This window comes from Passer montanus, unplaced genomic scaffold, assembly GCF_014805655.1.
Source record: "Passer montanus isolate IOZ18808 unplaced genomic scaffold, ASM1480565v1 scaffold73, whole genome shotgun sequence".
NCBI lineage: Eukaryota > Metazoa > Chordata > Aves > Passeriformes > Passeridae > Passer > Passer montanus.
In genome coordinates this window covers 2,450,794-2,467,474 of record NW_024372481.1, presented here as the reverse complement: position 1 = coordinate 2,467,474, position 16,681 = coordinate 2,450,794, and the positions used below count along the sequence as shown (strand labels likewise).

The 16,681-nt window shown below is 48.4% G+C and overlaps 1 protein-coding gene across 8 annotated transcripts in view; it reads right to left on the bottom strand.

The window, feature by feature from the left end:
- The window catches only part of CRB2 (crumbs cell polarity complex component 2), a 54,112-nt gene that overhangs the window by 7,121 nt on the left and 30,310 nt on the right, over positions 1-16,681 (bottom strand). For all 8 annotated transcript variants that reach the window (XM_039730568.1, XM_039730572.1, XM_039730574.1 and 5 more), the window contains 6 exons: positions 13,843-14,541; positions 11,961-12,156; positions 11,411-11,550; positions 10,809-10,991; positions 9,817-9,930; positions 667-1,605 (listed from right to left, as the gene is read on the bottom strand). In XM_039730568.1, the coding sequence (XP_039586502.1) occupies positions 667-1,605; positions 9,817-9,930; positions 10,809-10,991; positions 11,411-11,550; positions 11,961-12,156; positions 13,843-14,422 (2,152 nt within the window). In that variant the 5' untranslated portion in view covers positions 14,423-14,541. The remainder of the gene's footprint in view (positions 1-666; positions 1,606-9,816; positions 9,931-10,808; positions 10,992-11,410; positions 11,551-11,960; positions 12,157-13,842; positions 14,542-16,681) is intronic.

Sequence of the window (16,681 nt, the reverse complement as noted above, 5' to 3'; positions counted from 1 at the left end):
ACGCTCCTCCCCACAGGTCATGACACTAAGAAGTAGGTGAATGTGTCCTTGCTTCTTCTGGAGAGCACAAATTCAAATCTCCAAGTAGCATGAGAGTGAAACACAGGTCTAACAGAGTCCTTGCCAATCCAGCAGATTTACTCAAGGACTTACTCAAGAAACTCAAGATACAGAGTTGCTTTTAAAATCTGTAAATTTGGTAACAGCAGTGCTTGTCATATTCACACTACTGCTCAGAAGAGTTGAAAAAAACCCCAATACTAATACAAGCCTTACAGGAGCAAAAAATGCAAATAGATACAATTTTAACTCAAAATTGTCAAAGAGCTTCCTTCAACAAAGCAATACATTCCTATTCATCCTCAACTCAGAACCTCAAGATCAACTTTTCACAGTAAAACAACTTCCCTGCTTCCCTGCATTCACACAGATCTGTTAAAAGATGAAGTGAGAGCCTCTGGCTCTACCAGGAATAACCTGCACCACAAAAATGACAGTCATTCCTGCAGGAGCAAACAACAGGAAAGGGATCAATTAGGATTTTATTCACAAAGGCTTTTGCTTTATTTTTCCCCCTGGTCAAATATAAAGTCCTATTTTCCAGAGCTAACATCCAAGCTTCGCCAGTACCTGTGAGCTGGCAGCTGTCAATCCCGTGGCACTTACCATATGAGCAGGCTGGGCCCCCATAGGGCCTGGCACAGTCACAGCTGAAGGTGGCCCAGAGGTCCAGGCAGAGCCCCCCGTGGAGGCAGGGCTGGGAGAGGCACCACTCGGTGCGGTCACAGCCCGGCCTCGCCGGGGACGAGCCCCGCAGCGCCAGAGCCGCCGGCAGCACGGCCTCGGCGTCCACCCGCAGGTCCTGCAGGCAGCCCACAAAGCCTTGCTGGCTGCGGGTCTTGTTGGCCAGTGGATCCTCAGCACCTCCAATATAGAGATTCAGGAAGGCTTGTGGGATCACAGCAGTGCCCGCTGGGACAGGAGAGCTCTGCAGGCAGACCCCAGCCTCACAAGAGCCATGCCAGAGCTTCAGCTGCACCGCGCTGTGCACAACAACTTCCACTTCATGCCACTGGCCATCATCCACTCTCAGCCCCTGCAGGAGCAGCGGGTAGCCAACACCCTCCCTCTTCAGCTCTGCATGCAGGATGCCATCCAAGAGCTCCAGGAACAGGTACTCAGCTTCATGGCCTCGGTAAAAAAGGACAGCGCTGGGCAAAGTGGTTCGGAAGCGGAGGGACACGCTGCCTCCTCCTGCGCCCTGCCCGCTCTCGCTGCTCTGGGGCAGCTCAAGGAGGAGATACCCTCTGGAAGCAAAGGAAAACGTCGTTGGTGTCGAGCACGTGGCATCATAGAAACCAGGCTGGCACTGGCACAGGTGCCCGTGGCTCTCAGCTTGGTAGGTTGGGATGCACAAGGCCTCGTTTTGGCAGTCGTGCGTCTGGCACCCAGTGAGCTGGACAGAGCAGTTCTTCCCTCCCCACGTAATGCCATCCTGGCCAGGGGCACAGTGGCAGGAATAGTCAGCAATGCCATCCTCACAGACAGCTCCGTTCTTGCAGGGACCCTCCTCACACTCATTGATGTTAACAGCACATTCCACACCTGTGAAAGAGATTCAGAGACGGGATCTCAGCGTGGGACTGGGACGCCCTCCCAGAGCCTGCTGGGCACAGCCCTCCCCAGCTCTCTCCAGGGAGCAGCTGCCAGCAAGGAGCCCCACACCCACTCAGAGGGTCCTGCTCACGATGCAAGAGCAAGAAAATCAAACTTCTGTGTCCTCCCAGCTGCTATTTATAGAGCTTTGGCCTGTCAGCCCAAATCCCCCCACCAACTGCTGTCCTGTCCCAAGCTCAAACCCCACAGGCAGTCAATGTGCAGAAGGTATGGAAGAACCCAAAACAGCACAGACAAGGAATTCATGCTTTTTTCTTAGTAGATTTGGTATGTTGAAAGGCCAGGTAGGTCTATAGATCTGACTGGAGCATGTTACAGGCACCAGTGTTGCAGACAGCAGTAAAATGGGAAGTTACTGGGAAGCCCCAGTTAAAAAAATGCAATTCCAAGACTACCCACCAGTTGTAAAACTCACAAAACCCAATTCATTACCAAACAACAAACACAACATGCTCCACAGGCACTCTGCCATGCTGGCACTAAGCTGATTTCAGTTCTGCCCAGTCCTGCAGAAATGAACTGGGTGAGGTTCACTGCTGTTCTGTCTCCTGGCAGCACATGGATCCCAATGGGGCTCAAGTAAATTAGCAAATCTGGCTAATGAAAATCTGCTGTCATTTTCCTGAGCATCCCAGACTGACAGAAGAGCCCTGTTCACTTTATCTAGCCTATAACATTGGTTTTCACTAATCTTCAGAGACAGTCCCACAGATAAACCAAGCATGGATTATCCCAATCTAATAGCATTACACCCGATCCAGCCAGCAAGCACAACGAGGGCAGCAGGAAGAAAAAGAAGGAATTCACACACAAAGGAGGGGAATCAAAACACAAAGGACATTTGGAAAGAAAAGCCACTAGACAGAATGTGCATGTCAAAGAGATTAGAGAGCTGCCTGGAGCAGAGAGATGAGGGGAGATGGGGCACTAGGAGCACTGGAGCTGGACTTGATGTGTGATTAAAAATAAAAACTTAGCAAAGACACAGGTTCTTGAATATTTGCAGTGATGGTTTGTTCCCTGAGCTCTGCAGAGAGATAAGCATCAGCTTCCAGCTCCAAACTGTCCAATTGTGCCAGGGTAGGGACAGAGCTCTGGGAAGCACTGAAAGAGAAATGCAAGGCTCTAGTTCTGCACTTTCCAGATGTGCCAGAGCTGTTCTGTGAGAAACAGTATCTTCAGCACAGCCCTCCTGCTCTTACTGTTGGGCTTGCTCAGCAAAGGAACAGCAGGGACAGAATTAAGATTGCAGCACAAAGCTATGAAGGAAATGTGTTGGAATAAACAGAGTGTAAGGGACATCACTGGGCCTGGAGAATCCCAGACTGGGAGAAGACGGGTGGGTTTCCTTGGAGGGCTCTGCAAGCTGCAGGAGGCAGGTCTGCAGTCAGATTTAAGGGGAGAAGCTGTTGAATAAGGAAAGAGGTTTGGTACAGTCCCAAATCCTCGAGATGCTGCTGTTTCAGATCAGAGTTGCTGACATTTACCAAGACAATGAGGGGAAGATAACATTGGTTTGGATAACAAAAGGAGAGATGCCGTGAATTTTTGCATTTCTGAGAAGGCTGGGAGGCAGGAGAGGCCCTTTTTCCCATTCCACATTCCCAGCCTGAGCAGGTCTCAGCTCTCTGGCAGGGCAGCACCTGCCTGGGCTGTTCCTGCCCCCCAGCCCCCCTGCCTCACACCTGGGGTAGGTGCACAGCCCAGGCTGGGGCGGATTAGACACCAGGCTTTCCCAAGGGATGCAGCTGGTTTGATTTCTCAGATTATTTGTTTGAAATGGGTGAAAAGTAGATTGCACAAGAGCTCTAAAAATCTGGCTAATGAAATTTTTTTTCCTGGAAGACTTACTAAGCAGTTAGCTGGAGCTACATCACTGCAGTTTCCAAAAGTACAGATCATTTCCTGGATATCTGTTATTCCAATCTTCTCCAGGACATGGACAGTTGTGTCATTGCAGACCCACTGGGAAGTAGATATTAAGAAGTTGTTCAACACTAATTGTTTTTTCTAAGAGCAGCATAGGCATCCCTTTTCAGGTTTATTAAAAAAAAAAAAAATTGGGGGACGTGACTCTGTTCCAAAAACACGTAACAATAAACCAAGTTATTCTCCTTGTAAACAAGTAGTACTCTCCTCTGTTTGCTCTACATTTCACAGCTGAATGTTTACTCCATCAATAGTAAAAGCCACCAATCTGATTCATTACACCATTAGGAGACTTTCAAACGTTTAATGAGTTCCTTATCTAGTTAAAGACTAACAATAGCAAAGCAGTGGAACTTGTTATCTGAAAATCAGACAAGTGGTATCTAAAAGGCTGCTATCTGGAGTCAAGGATTTCAAACATTCCCTTAATTCTGAGGTAACAGTCCCAAGCCACAAGGACTGGGTCAGAAACACTCAGAAGTGGCTGAGTTTTCACAGCCTCCAGTAGATTCAAATACAAATCCTTCACCACGCTCAGTGTTACCGCTGTGGTGGGAACAGTCCTGTTTTGTAGATGCAAGTGGGATTAAATCCACACAGCTCAGCACTGCCTCAATGGAGGGAATGATTTACTGGCTGCTATTAATAAGCAAAGATTCATTGTACACAGTGTAAGAATCATATACTTCAACAGATACATAAAATGTTAAAAGAATAAGCACAAATGAAGTGAAATATTCTAATTTAGCTGTCAGATATCAAAAAACCTTGAAGGACAAGGTCTGTTCCTTGAAACACGGGAGTTCAGCAGGGCTGCCCGGCCAGCACCGCCCTGCCCTCTCCTTAAGGCAGCTGAATTCCTAACGACCCTTCCCTGCTGCATCCTAATTAGGGATTGTATTATGATTATCAAAAGGGAAAAGGAGGGGAGGCAGAGGGGGTAGGCAGAGAATTAGCCTCAACAAACGGACCCCGACACAATTAGATTTGCACAATTACTGCCATTTCCATGGCAACCCCTGCTCTGCCGCTCTCCCGGGAGGAGCTGGGGAAGGCTCTGACCACCAAAGGGCTCGTCCCGAGTTCCAGCCACCAAACCTACTTCTCAATGAGGCAGCTTTCAATCAATAAAGGAAAAAGGACAACTGCAAAAAGCAGCAGTAAAAAGCCAAAGTAACGTTTCCCAGCAGTGGCCCGTGTGCCTCCAGAGCTCCCCTGGGCACAGCCGGCTCTGGCACTGCCCCGCAGGGCACAACTGCAGCACGCTGACCCTGGAGCTGCCAGCCAGACCCGTGCAACAAGGAAATTCCTCACCTTCAAGTTTCCAAAACAAAACTTTAGGTCTCTTCAAAATAAAATCATTCTTCCTTTCTAATCAATTCTGGTTCCTCCTGATGCCTCCAGGCACCACTGATCACACACGCAGCCCCTGCTCCGGGCAGGCACACACAGGCAGGACACACTGCAAGCACTGTACACATCTCATTACCTGCCAGCAGAAAAACTCCCTTCAGGATCACGCCAATCAGCACAGATTTCATGGCCGACTCCTTGTGGACATTGGTGACAGTAAAGGGAAAAAAAAAGGGGGTGAAGGGGGGGAGGGATGCCAAAAAAGGCTGGGCTGAGAGGGCAGTGTGTGCAGGCGCTCGCTGGTGCCAGCCCCACGGAAGGGATTGCAGCGAGAGCCGGGGGAGCAGAGCCCTGCCCTGAGCCAGGTCTAATCCAGCCCGGCCCTGACCCTCCCAGCTGGCCCCTGTCCGTGCTGACACCAGGAATGTGTGCTCCCAGCATATTCCTGCTCCGTGCCTCCCGCAGTGCCCAGCAGTGCCCGCAGCCCCAGCCCAGCAGGGCAAAGCCAGCAGACAGCCTCCTGCCCCTGCAGCAGCCCAGGTGAAGCTGCCAAATTCCATGAATAAGGCCAAAATGTTCTTCTCATAGGCTAAGCCAAAAAGCTGCATTTCCACCATTGTGCAATATCTAAACTATAGGAACAAGGGGAGTTCCAAAAGCAGAGTGAACCTGGGCCCTGCTGCACATTCACTACGGAGGGAATCAGGGTCCATCAGGCAGTTTTCCTTCTCCCTGTGATCTGTGAGCACAGACATTTCCACTCTGCTGTATTCACTAAGAAAAGGTTTTAATGACCATGGGTCTGTTTCTCTGAAGTCAAACTGGATGGAAGGAAATTCCCTGCATTATGCTGAATGTACGGGTTCACACACGGCAGTACATAATCAAAACTCTCTTTTTCTCATTAGCCACCTTACTAAATTAGTTGTTGCAGTCTCCTTTTTCCACCATGGTTCTGGAGTTTGTTTTTAGTTTGTTTTTTAGTTTAGTTACTTTCATATCTCAAAATTTCTGGAGGCAGAGTTGTATTTTTGTGTTGTAAGGACCCAGAGAAGTTTCTTATTTCTGTGGAGAAATGTTATCTGAGAGCCTTTCCCCAAACTTGGAGTCTCTATTTGTATCAATGTCAGGTCCAAGCAAACAAAACCTCCCACATGTCACTGTCTGGAATCTCCATTAGCAGTATCACTAAGATATTTTAAAAAGCGTTCCAACAACTCCCCTAGCTATTTCACTTTTGTAGTTTTACTCAGTCCAAACATGCCAGTCACTTTTACAGATACTTGAAGTGGGAGGGATATAGTGAGTATTTGGAGTCAAAACTTCTCAGATAGCCACAGACCTGTGCACACACAGACCTATCCCAGCAGAGATTTGGAACATTATCTCTGTTAGCTACTTCTGTTATTGTTCAGGAGAAAACAAACAGGCAGTTGTGCACATTCAGCCACTACTGCAACAATAAAGTGTAACAACTGTGAAAACTGCACAACATTCAATGTCTTCAGAAAGATGCCTATTTTGGTTTATGCACCCACACATTTATCTCACATACACACACAGAGTCTACCTGGACACTGGAAATCCATCACAGCCAATGCACCCAGCACAGATTCTGCTCTCACCTGGCACCAGGCACAAGCAGGCTCTGGACTGCAGCACTCACAGCCTTCTGATCAGATGACAGGGAAGTCAAAAGGTCTGATTAACATGGAGCTGTCATCCAGCAGGGAGAAGAAACGTGGAGGGGAAGGGAAGGGAAGGGGGGAGCTTCACCAAGGGCTGCCTAGCTCCCTTCAGCTATATTTACCAAAAGGGATTTGGTTGAAGGTGGAACAGGCCTCTAATCTCTTTAATATCTTAACCTTTTAGCTGCCCTTGCTCTAGAGGCTCCATCTCTAAAACAAATCTGACTTAAGAAATACCTGCACAAAAAAATTACATCTATCCAAAGGTGGTTAGAAGGAAGAAGCATCTCCCATTTATTTCCTGACCCATGACCCAGGAATTCAAGCCCATTTGATCTGGGCTGGCACCCTTACAGAGCCACCATTTATAGCTGCTGCACAGAAGGTTTCTACTTCTGTAGGGAGACAAAGACATTATGGCTGAACAAAGTGAGATGGTCAATAAGCTCTCCAATTATACTGGGACACATTCACACCACATCACCTTCTGATTTCTCATGAAAGTAGAAGTGTTCCTCAGCCGTGCACAGGAGAGCTCAGAATGCTCCCATGATCACAGGGTGCCAGTGCCTGGGGCTGGGTGCCTGTGATGGCAGTGCCAGCTCAGCCCCCCTCATCGGGGCTGCCCAGTGCCACAGTGCCAGCTGCAGGACACAGCCTCTTCTGCCTGAGCACAGCTTCAGCTCCAGTGGGAGCACTTAGGCCATTTAAAAGTTTTTAAAGAATGAATGATCCAAACTTCAGTGATAACATTTTTGCAGGTTAAAAATCAGTGTCCATGTCAAATGGAGGTATCTGTCTTTTTCTAGTCCTGGCCTAGCCTATTGCCTATAAATACCTGATGGACTGAAACCATTTCTGAAAAAAAGAAGAATTCATTTTGTTGGATTTCTTTTCTCCCTAAAAGACATATTTTTCCTAATATGCTTTGTCTCTTGACCACAGCTGACATAATTTCCAAGAGCATGCAGGATTCCCTCTCCTTCGCACCTCATTTAGTACCCACGCAATTTTTTGATTCATACTTCTTGTATCCTCTCAGGGTACCTATATCCTCTGCTAAAGCACAAACCTTGTGCTGAACAGACTCTTCAGGACCTGCTGTGTTGTTCTCAGGAACGAGGCACCACTTTTGCAACAACTCCATTTCAGAAAGAAGGTTCATCTGCCTGCACTACACAGAGAGCACTGAAGCAGTTAATTTGCAAAGAAGGAATTTCTCCTGACTTGCATTGTTATCCCAACACTCCCCAAATTCCTCAGACTGAAGAAGCAAACACACAGAAGGAACCCCTGCTGCCCCAAGAAAGCATTCTTGATCAGAGTAGCAAGTTCACTTTAATCAGTGGAGGCAGCTTAAACCCAAGTTCATGGCAGATCTAAGCTGCCACAGAAATGTGTTTTGAAGAGAAACATTATGGGAAGCTTCACAAAGTTGTTCTGTGATCCTAATATGAAGTAATAAGCTGTTTACCCAGCATGACTGTACTGGGATTAATTGACAAAGGAGGGGAGATTAATTGCTATTATTTCCCTGTCAGCTTCACTCCTCCACACGCACTCACTGATCTCACAGACTGCTCCCAGCCTTTGGCTGTGTTGATGTGTCAGAACTACCTCAGCTGAGACAAAGTCCTTTACCAAAAGTCATATCCAGAAGAGCAACCTGCTTCTAATCCCCTTCAAGTACTAATGAACCCAAATTTGATGCAACAGAATGAACTCTAGCACTCCTTTGCCCATCAGCCCATGTTTCTGTCAGCTTTTCTGCCCATGAGCACGCTAAGAATTGGAAAGGATTAAAGAGATCTGCAGTTTGGCAAAGTACAATGAAATTCTGAGCTCTGTGTGGGTGCTGGGGCACTGCAGGAGGAAAAGAGAACAGGACACAGATGTGAGTGGGAATTGTGACAAGAAGGATAAACTTTAAACCATCTCTTTGGACAAGATCTCAGTTCAGAGTACAGCATTGTAACTGCCCAGAAAGCAGAGATAACGAGCTTAGATAAAAGCTGATTTTCAAAGGCCTCATCTACAAAAGCAAATTTGTCTTGATCTGGCCTAAATTAGGAAATGAGATAGGCCAGAAAACCCCACCAAAATTCAGCCCACTTACAAAAGGTGTTAACTAGAAGCTGATTTAACATTCTGGGAATGAAAGTAACAGGTTTTCCCAGAAAGAGCTGGGCAGAATTAAAACAACACAGCTCAACCACTGCAACCACAGAAGGAAAACAGAAAATTTTCCCATGCTATAAACGCCTGAGAGAGCCTCTGGAACGTTGTTACCTGCTGTTGCAACCTAAGGAATAAGGTTTTCTTCTGGCTTCAACTGTTTCTTTTTCCCACGAGATGGCAGCCTGGTAACACTGTGGAGAAATTACCCTCATCTAAAATCCAGAAATCCAGGACTGTGCTGGGATCACGTTTATTATAAACTACTCTGGTGTTAAATTGCCCAACGCATTTGGAATTTAAAGATGAAAAAGACTGAGAACGATTTTTTTAAAGAAAGATGAGGCTTAGTACCAGTTAGCAGAGGACTTTCACAACAGGGCTAACATTCACCACCTCACAGATTCTCAACCAGCAAACTGAACCCTTAGGGTCAGGCAGGGCATTTGGAGAAGATTCCAGACTCCTCATTCCCTTGTAAACAGAGAAGGCTTCCTTTGCTCACATCACAAAGACCTTTTGACCTCCTAACATAGCAGATCACTGCTTTCAGCCAAAAATGGCTGGCTCTTATCATCCCAGGGTGTTAGTGAATGGAGATGTTTTACAGATGTTTACGTGCTGGTGAGCCAATCTGTTACAGCCAGTACAAACTGTGACACTTAGAACATTAAACACCCCTTCTCTTATTTAAAGGTTGGTTTTCTATATATTTTCTACATATAGAAACCCCCACAGTTCTCCCAGGTAACTTTCACTCTAGGATGCAGATGCCCTGGATACTCTGACCTTATACCCTATGCAGTTGATCTTATGTCTCCAAATCTAGTTCATGGCCTACCAGCTTACTTGCCTACATTCACACAGCTTTGAGCCCTGAACTGCACACTCCCAGCCCAGCTCAGTCCTGCCCTCTCATCCTGCAATCCCGCAGCCAGGCAGCAATGCAGCCTCCCCAGAAGCTCTGACTCCAGCCACCCCTTCCCCAGGTTACCTGAATAACCAGGTGGGCACTGACAGAGGAAGCCATTCACCAGGTCGTGGCAGAGCCCTCCGTTCTGGCAGGGCTGCGACTCGCACTCGTCGATGTTGGTAAAGCAGGTGTCCCCTGGAAGGTGGAAAACAAACACACCTCAGAAGTGCACTTGTGCAGCAGTGAAACAAAAATAACAACTGCAGTCACAAGTCTTGCACTTCTTTCACCTAAAAATGGAAAAATAATTCCTTGAAGTCTAGCATGTCTGCAGGCACTGGCACACAAACACCAGCACGGAACAATGGGGACAAATGAAGTATGAAATGATTTTCCAGTCTCAAACACTGGCAAGACCAGAACTTCTGAACCATTCCCATCTGTGCAACAGTGGACCAAACACTCATATTTCTCCCATAAAATAATAAAGTATTACTGTTTATGCCTTCCCACTAGGGAACTTCCCTAGATGTTAAAACCAGCATTTTACACATATCTCCAATCCATGGAAAGGATGGCATTTCAGTGGAACATCCACAGAGCTTCTAGCTCCAAGAGCTCCACACCAAGAAACCCCTCTTGTCCCACTTTGATTATACAGTTGCTGCCATGAGAGTAGTCTCATCAAGAAAACACCTAGAATAGTAATCTGTGACTCCAGGGAATTAGCTTCCTCTGTTGAGGAATTTCACAGATATCCCTAGGGATGAATCCTGCCATATGCATGAGAGACTGACAGAGGGAAAACACCCTGGCACCTGCATGGCCACAGGGCATTCATGGCAGCATGGGGAAGTGCACAGGCTGTTGCCTCAGCCTGGAGACAGTCTTGGACAGGGAATGACATTCAGCTGTCTGTAATGGGAGCAGAAGCACATTCCTGATGCATCAGGCTGCCAGCCCCTCTGAAGTACCAGTCCTTAAGAGATTTCTGTTGCACAGATAACATTGCCCCTCTCCTGAAACAGCAGCATCACCCAGTGCAGAGGATGAACACTTGCTGTGCAGCTCACCTGTAAAGCCTGGCTGGCACTGGCACAGGAAGCCAGCTGCCTGGCTGTAGCTGAAGGTGCTGGGGAAGTGGGGCTGTGTCCCGTAGTGGGCAGGGTTGGAGCGCTCCAGGCACAGGCCACCGTTGTGACAGGGCTCTGTCACACACTCATCCACATCCTCCTCACAGTCCTGCCCAGTGTAACCTGCCACGAGACACTGCTGTCAGCATGGTGCACAACTTCACTGGAGATCAGCTCCCAAATGCCATGGCTGACTCAAAGGAGGGAATAAGACCCCCAAATCTCATCTAGCAGAGAGTCCCTTTAATTTCTCCACTATGTAAAATACAGGAACCAAAATCATCAATTTACAGGAAAGCATCACCTCATGATAGAGGAACTCATGATGGAAAATGTCAGAAAACAGAAAGAAAACTTTATGGTTGGGAATCGGTGATTTTTGCAGGTCAGCTGGATTTTGGAATGACCTGTAAAGGGCAGCAGTGGAGCCTCACTACTCCAGACAATGAAAACTCACAAGGGGCCATACAGTCTGGTCATTAATTCCCTACTTCTCCAACACAGCAATCAAGCATGTGCTGGAGCAGAGAGGCCCAGCCCACCTGGCCAGCAGGCACAGCTGTAGCCCTTGGTTCCCTCCAGGCAGGTGGCACTGTTGTGGCAGGGGTCAGAGGCACACTCCAGGATGTCCAGCTCGCAGTGGGTCCCCTCGAAGCCGGTGTCACTGCAGTCACAATGGTAGCTGTGGGGCACCAAACAGAGCAAGCATCAGCTCAGCCTTGGACAGCAAAGCCCCGGGTGAGGAACGGGCAAAAGAGCTCAGCTGTCAATGTCACACCCCTTGTGTTCTCACCTTACCATGGAAAGGTAAATTCAGACACACAGGTGTGCTCTCAGCAGTTGCCTGTGCTGTTCATGCTCTGCAAACCACTCCTCTGTGTTTGTTCCTCCCTTCCTTTAAGCACCCCTGGAGTTCTGCTAAGGGAGGGGGCTTCTCCCTTACTGCCACAAGTCATTGTTACTGCCACTCAATGTACAAAACACTAAATCCAATTCCTCCCACAGCTTTCTACTCTGATTTTCACAGGCCACACTGAGCAGACCTTTAGATCAGTCCTGGTGTCTAATTGCCCCCCACCACTGGTTTCTCACCTGTTAATGAGGTCATGACATGTCCCGTTGCTCTGGCATGGCTGGCTCTCACACTCATTGATGTCCACCTCACACTGGGTTCCTTGGTAACCTGGTGCACAGGTGCAGGTGTAGAACCCAACATGATCATTGCACAGGGCCCCATTCAGGCAAGGGTCTGAAGCACATTCATCTATTTCAAATTCACAGTTCACACCTTTGTTAAAAGAACAGAAAAATACTGTGTTACAAATCCCCAGAAGTGTATATGTGCTGCCTGGAATTCTGAGATGAAATCACAAGAGTTATCTTGTTATGCCATCAGTTATCAACCCCAGCTGGCTACGAGAGTGATCTCTACTTCCTTCTCTGAAAAAAAATTCCATTTATTTCAATTGTTTGTAACTTGCTTTGTGATACCCAGGAAAAAAGCACTAAAGTATTGCAAAGCACTGGGTACAGTGATACCTGATGTTACAAAGTTATTTTATTGGGAAACGCTATTAAAAATACAATGTTAGCTCCACTACTGGTCACAGCAAGTAACACCTGTTTGGTACAAAGTCCCAACCTCCCTGACAGAACAAGACCTCATGAAAGATTTCTGTGCAATTATCTTACCTGTATTCCACCTCTCTGAGCTGCCTGTGGCCTGGCATCACCTCCAGCCTCACTCATTACAGTGGCACCTATCAATCCATCTAATCTGCCCTCCCTGGCAAAGGCTCCCCACGGAGTGGGCATGGCCATCCTAATCCTGGAGGAATGTGGGCCCCCTAATCTGGTTCAAACCCCTCAATACCCACACAAAACTTCCTTCACCCAAATTCCAGCTGCAAGCACCAGGAAACGACCTGGCCTTGCCAGCCAATGGTGCTCAAACCTCTGGATGAAGAACTAAATCCCAAGGCTAAGCCTCATGATTGACATCAGAATAAACTGAAGCACAACAAACTCCTCCAGCTGCCTGGGTCACTTTATTGCTCCTTTGGCAGGGAATCCCACAATCCTGAATTGAGGATTCAGCAAGAAGATAAAAAAAGAAACTGATTTGCAAAGACGGAATTATGCTTGATACCCAAAATCACCGTAACCTTAGGGCCCACATAAAAAATCTGTCTTGCTTCTCCTTCATCTCTCTTCATTTTTATCAGAGAGTGAGTCAGCATCAGGGACTACATTCCTAATGTTGTAACTTCTCCTCATTCCACTGGTAATCAGCAGCATTCCTTCACACAACTCGACTCCTTAAACGCTTCCGTCTGTGAACAGGAGGGAGGCTGAGAAAGTTCTGGTGCAAGGTGGTACCAGGCAGACATGGGCACATTCCACCCCACTGCACTCCGATAAGCAGGGCTGGGGGGAGGAGAGGCCCACACTGCCTCCCTCACAGATAACTCGCAGGTGTGGATTCCTCTCTGAGTCACCATTAGCACAGATGCACGGAACAGAAACACTTAAATCATATGCCAAACAAACATTCACCAGGCATGACAGAACTGGAAAGCTCCAGCTAGAAGACACTTTTTTCCAAAAGACAAGTACTTCCCTTGGAAAAATCCTGCTGGACAGGACCAAGAACTACAGGCCAGGTCAGCAGAGCTGAGTTATACCTGGAAACACTAAGTATCCATTTCCTGATGATAAATATCTTTTTATGTAATCTCCCTTAATTTTATGCTGAGAACTAATCACAGCTACCTGGCACCTATACCCGTGTCCAGTCTCAGACAGTCCACTCCGGGATCCCTGTCTCTCAACACCCGTCCCACACCTGGAATCCAAGGCCTCAAGCACTGCCTGGGAGTGCTGCCAGCAGCCCCACGGCATTGCTCACTGCCGTGCCCGGACGCTGGGGGCTCCAGAGCCGGTGGGGCCGGGAGCAGCTCCGGGCCGGCCGTACCTGCGTAGCCGGGCGCGCACCGGCACTCGTAGCGGTCCATGTGGTTGAGGCAGGTGCCGCGGTTGCGGCAGGGCCGGGACGCGCACTCGTCGATGTCGATCTCGCAGTGGGAGCCCTGGAAGCCGGGCACGCAGAAGCAGCTGTAGTGGCCCGCGCTGTCCCTGCAGATGGCCCCGTTCCGGCACGGCCCCGAGGCGCACTCGTCGATGTCGTCCCCGCAGGTGGCCCCGCTGAAGCCGGGCGGGCAGAGGCAGCGGTACCCGCCCGGAGCCCCCACACACGTGCCGTTGTTCAGGCAGGGGCGGCTGGAGCACGCGGAGCTTTCTGCCTGGCAGCCTTGCCCAGCGGGGCCCGGCTGGCACCTACAGGTGTATCCAGTCGGGCTAGCCACACATTGGAATCCAGGGTGTGGGCAGGGGCTGCTCTCACACGCATCAACACTGCCACAGCCAGCACCTGCAGAGCCAGGTGTGCACACACATTCGTACTGCAGGAGTCCTGGAGTGCGGCTGCAGCTCATGTGGGCAGGACAGTCATGTTCAATGCAAGCATCATAGAGCAGTTCACAGTTTATGCCCATGTAGGCTACAGGCTCCACAGGGCACGTGCACTGGTAACCCACTTCCAAATCCTTACAGCTCCCCCCATTCTCACATGGGGACAAGGAACAGCCACTGTCATTTTCAGAGTATGAAGTTCCTGATGAGAAAAGAGACTTTTTGTTAGTCAGCATTTGTAGCTCTAAAGAAAAAAGTTCTGCCAATCCTCACATACAGCTCAGAGACTGCCCACCTAAATTCCACACTCCACAGGGCTGCACTAGCCAGGAGATGAGGATGATACTGGAGAATCAAACATTTACTATAAAGACAAGAGCACTTCATTTGGTGGCAATCAAGAATCTCTTGCCAATTTGGGTAACCAGTTACCTGATTTTTTAGGAGACACTCACAAACCAACTATTTTACTTGTGCTTATTCATCCATGAGTCACTTTCAGAGCAGTGACACGTATCACCTTAAATCCATTCACAAGATTAACTTAGTGTAAAATTCCATGACCCCTTTCACTGGCGGGGCACAGCATTTGTGCCTGGAAATCCTGAGAGGCAGGACAAGTTCAGGTATTGGCTGCAGCTCTGCATGTCCCAGCTGCTCCTTCTGGGGATACAATTTTTCCTCAGCTAATCCAGAAGTGGTTTGAAGATGCTCCCATAAATAACCCAAGGCAAACCCAAGGCACATCTCACAGAGTCTCTGATTACATCAGGCAGCTCAGGTTGACAAGCACTGACCCTCACCCTCTCCACATGTTAGACATGTAAATTTACACAGCAGGACATTTTTAGCAAGGAAGAGCAGAGACTGCTGAGATCACCGTGCTGAAGGCATTTTGGATCAGTACCTGCTGAGCCAAAACACCAGTCTAACAACCAAACAACAGGAACTAATGCTGAGAGCAGATTCCCCTAAATCTGGGGGCATTTGGCTGTGATCAGTTAATTCACACTGAGCCACAATGCCTTGCTGTCCCCTCAAAGGCAGTGTTTAAAAGGCTCTTGCCCCATTAAGCAACTCCACCATCCGGAAATGTGATGGGACGTGCCCACTGAGCTGCAAGTTCAGTTCATATAAATGAGATTAAGTAGGATACACGATATTTAAAAAAAAAAAAGTGTTCAACATAGATATTTCAAATGGAGCAGAATGGAACAACAGGAGGAATCCTCATGTCTTTTCCACAAGAAATTTTACATTTACTTTGTAAAACAAGGGGCAGATTGGCCAAAGGGCGGGACAGCACAGGGGACAGGAGATAACAGCCTTTATATTAGAATTAGGATATATGTCCTGGATTCAATGCCACAATTAAGCACTTTCCAAAAGACATAAACCAACCAAAAATTAAATAAAGGGACAAAGGCAGTGGAAACTGAGAACTTCCACCTTCCACAAAGACAGCAGTCATTAGCACCTCATCCCACTGTGGCCTTCCGAGATCAGAGCTTTTCATTCTGCTCAATTCCAAGACAAATAAGAGAGAAGCTGTGTGGTAGAGATATCCCAGCCTGATTCCTGTACAAGTGTTATGAAACATCCAAACTTGGAAGTAACTCTGCAAACAACTACACAGCAGATGTTTGGAAAATGCCTATGAAAAATGGTCTCAAAGCACAGATAAAGCTCATGAAGGAGCAAATGCTCCTGAGAAATTGCTACTGGTGAGACAATCCAGCCTTCCCTGGTGCTGGAAGTCAAGCCATCACCCGAAGCCTTTGGGCAAGCAGCCCTTCACCCTTTCTGCTGCCCTCTCTGTGCAGCCGTGGCCACAAAGCTGCAGGTGGAGAGAGGGCAGGATCCCAACCCTGCAGCTCCCTCAGCCCCTGTGCTCCACGAGGAATGCTGCTTTACCCTGCCATGCTCCCTGCCAGGACTGGCCAGGATCACACCTCAGCATCGCTCCCCAGCTGAGCTCCACATCTCCCACTGGTGCCAGCATTATCCTGGCCCGGTTTTGGGCACGTTTGCCTTGCCCTGGTGCACCTTATCCACCCCTGGTACTTAATCTGTGTCAGTGGTGCTCTAGCAGCTCTGCCCCATCAGCGCCTCAGGCTCTTTGTACCTGAAGGTGGAGGCACCGACTTCAGGGCCTGAAAGGGATTTATAGGAGACTTTGGTTTACAAAAGCCTGCCCCTGCCCTGACCTCCCCCAAATTCCTCCCACCAAAGACTGTAGTGTTTCTAAGTCTTCTTTTAAGAGGCAGTGCTGCTGGGGGAGGGAGGCTACTCGGGGATTTAGGCAGCCCTTTCTCTTCCCAGCATCATCTCCATGGCCCACC